Source organism: Thecamonas trahens (assembly GCF_000142905.1).
Source record: "Thecamonas trahens ATCC 50062 unplaced genomic scaffold supercont1.46, whole genome shotgun sequence".
NCBI classification, from domain to species: domain Eukaryota; order Apusomonadida; family Apusomonadidae; genus Thecamonas; species Thecamonas trahens.
Genome location: NW_013657634.1, coordinates 163,096 through 165,284, shown reverse-complemented (window position 1 = coordinate 165,284; position 2,189 = coordinate 163,096). Strand labels below are relative to the sequence as shown.

Here is a 2,189-nt window from a genome sequence, read left to right as displayed (position 1 = left end):
CTGCGCCCGAACAGGCGCGTCCGGTGCAACCACGCTTCCAGCAAGCTGCCGCCATCCGTTTGCTGCGCCGCCCATCCGCGCCGGCAGCGCCTGCTCGCGGGCGGCCGCCCTGACCCGCAACCGGGTCGGGAGCTCGGCGCGGGCAGCGCGAGTAAACGGTGCATACATCGGATCGCGCGCCTCCAGAGCAGCATCCTCCAGGAAGGTGGCCACCGCCACCCGGCGTGGGACAAGCTCCGCCGGTGGCAGCTGCCCGGCAAGCACCGTCCGGCCGGACATGTACACCGGCGTGGAGACGGCCGGGCCAGCAGCGTACGGCGGCGAGACAAAGACCTTGAACACGATGGCCGGCGGAAAGGCCGGTCCGGCGAGCCGGAAGCGGACTACAGGCGCAAAGACCGGATCGTCCAGCAGGGCAGCCTCGCCTGGGACCAGCTTGGCCAGCAGATCCAGCGCCATGGCTTTCCGTGTCACCGCCAGCACCTTCTTCAGCGCCGCAAACACTGCCCGCGACCACCATGCCCGCACAGTCCTGGTGATGACCCGTGCCGCATGCTCACGGACCAGAGCCTCCTCCTCCTCTCGCTCCGCCATCACCCTCTCTGCGCCTTCCCACTCTTTCGACTCGAGTGTGCTCGACCAGCACCCCCACCCCCACCCCCACCACCGTCCTCCAACGAGCTGAGCACCTCGCCCGCCAACCGGCACTCTACCGCAGCATGGCCACCGCGGCCGACTCTGGCCTTGGATGGAGCGTATGCACGCCATACCGCCACATCAACCAAGGAACCACACCACCCATCCGTCAAACAACCAAGCCTTCACGTCAGCTGGCCATCAGCTGGCCATCAGCTGGCCATCAGCTGGCCTTCCCCCCCCCCCCCCCCCTCGTGAGGCCGGGAGCCCCAGCGACCAATGCGGGAGGCGCAGCGACAATGAGCGAAATTGAAGGCAAATGGGGTATACGAGCTCAGCCACGGCCCGACCAGCACCACTGCCACCAGCACCAGCACCAGCACCAGCACCAGCACCAGCACCACCACACTCTCCTCCACTCCTGCACTCCCTCTTCCACCCCATTAACCACCACCACCACCACCACCACCACCACCGCTCCGCTATTCCCATCCCTATCCCCTCCACACTCTCCATGTCCACAGCACAGAACTCGGGCGCAGCGCCCGTGGCGGCGGCTACAGCCACAAGCAACGCCAGCGCAGCGAGCTCGGCGACGACGACCAGTGCGAGTAGCACAGCTAGTGCTGCCGGTGCTGGTGCAGGGAAGACGGCCGAGGCAGGAGCTGCTGCTCCGGTGGCGGCTCCTGTGGTGGCAAAGAAGACGGTAGGTAGCCAGCTGGGAGGGGAGGGGGGAGGAAGGGAGGGGGGGGGGGAGAGGGTCATCTCTGTGGCAGTACTCACTCCTTGCGCTTGTTACCCGGGGCATCGGGCATGGCTGCGGTTGTGGGTGTCGGGGCTCGGCGGGTGGCGGATCTCGGCTGGCTGGCCACTCGACACGCGGTTGGCGCCCGTCGTCATGGACATCGGTATCCGTTTCGGATGTGATCCTGGGCTCTCTCTCGGTCTCTCTATCTCGCTCGCTCTCTGTGGTCGTTTGCTTGCTCCCTCACTGACGTGGGAACTCTACAGGTGGCCAGGACGACCTTTGTCGACTTTGCAAAGTGGGACATCGGCGCACTCAAGCGGTACAAGCGGCACTACAAGCTGCGGACGGCGCCTAACGCCACCAAGGCTGATCTTGTCGACGCCGTCACTACCCACTTTCAGTCGATGCCGGTGGAGGAGTACGAGATCATCTCGTTCTTTGTCTTTGCCATCCAGAACAAGGACAAGTATGCTCTGCTGACATGATCTGCCTCCCTGCTCCACTTCACCATCCCCGTCCCCCATCCCCATGCCACCCCACCTCACCCCTCTTCACCCCTCCTGGCACATCGTACGCATCTGTTGCGGTAAAACACTGATGTCTCCCACTATCCAAGCCAAATCAAAGCCTGTGTCCTCCTTCCACCCCTCAATCCCAGCCGGTCTCTTCCTGCCCATGCCCCGCCACCACCCCATCCCCCATCTCCCCAAAAAGGAAGTGCTGCAGGCCGCACTCTCCCGCAAAAAACGTTTTGGTTTGGCCAAATGTTCACAGCCAGCCAGCGTCTCTCTCCCCCCTCCCCCCC

General features: G+C 64.7%; 1 protein-coding gene across 1 annotated transcript; it reads left to right on the top strand.

Annotated features, from left to right (window-relative positions):
• The first annotated feature begins 1,091 nt into the window (after positions 1-1,091).
• AMSG_09381 (uncharacterized protein) lies at positions 1,092-1,991 on the top strand. Its single transcript, XM_013899299.1, has 2 exons — positions 1,092-1,342; positions 1,648-1,991. Exons 1-2 carry the CDS (start codon positions 1,151-1,153, stop codon positions 1,867-1,869), a joined length of 414 nt encoding a protein of 137 aa, XP_013754753.1. The 5' UTR covers positions 1,092-1,150; the 3' UTR covers positions 1,870-1,991.
• The last annotated feature ends 198 nt before the right edge of the window (positions 1,992-2,189 follow it).

Coding starts and splice junctions, on each gene's coding strand:
- AMSG_09381 (XM_013899299.1), top strand. CDS start 1,151: ATGTCCACAGCACAGAACTCGGGCGCAGCGCCCGTGGCGGCGGCTACA. Junction 1,343..1,647: donor CTGTGGTGGCAAAGAAGACG/GTAGGTAGCCAG, acceptor GGAACTCTACAG/GTGGCCAGGACGACCTTTGT.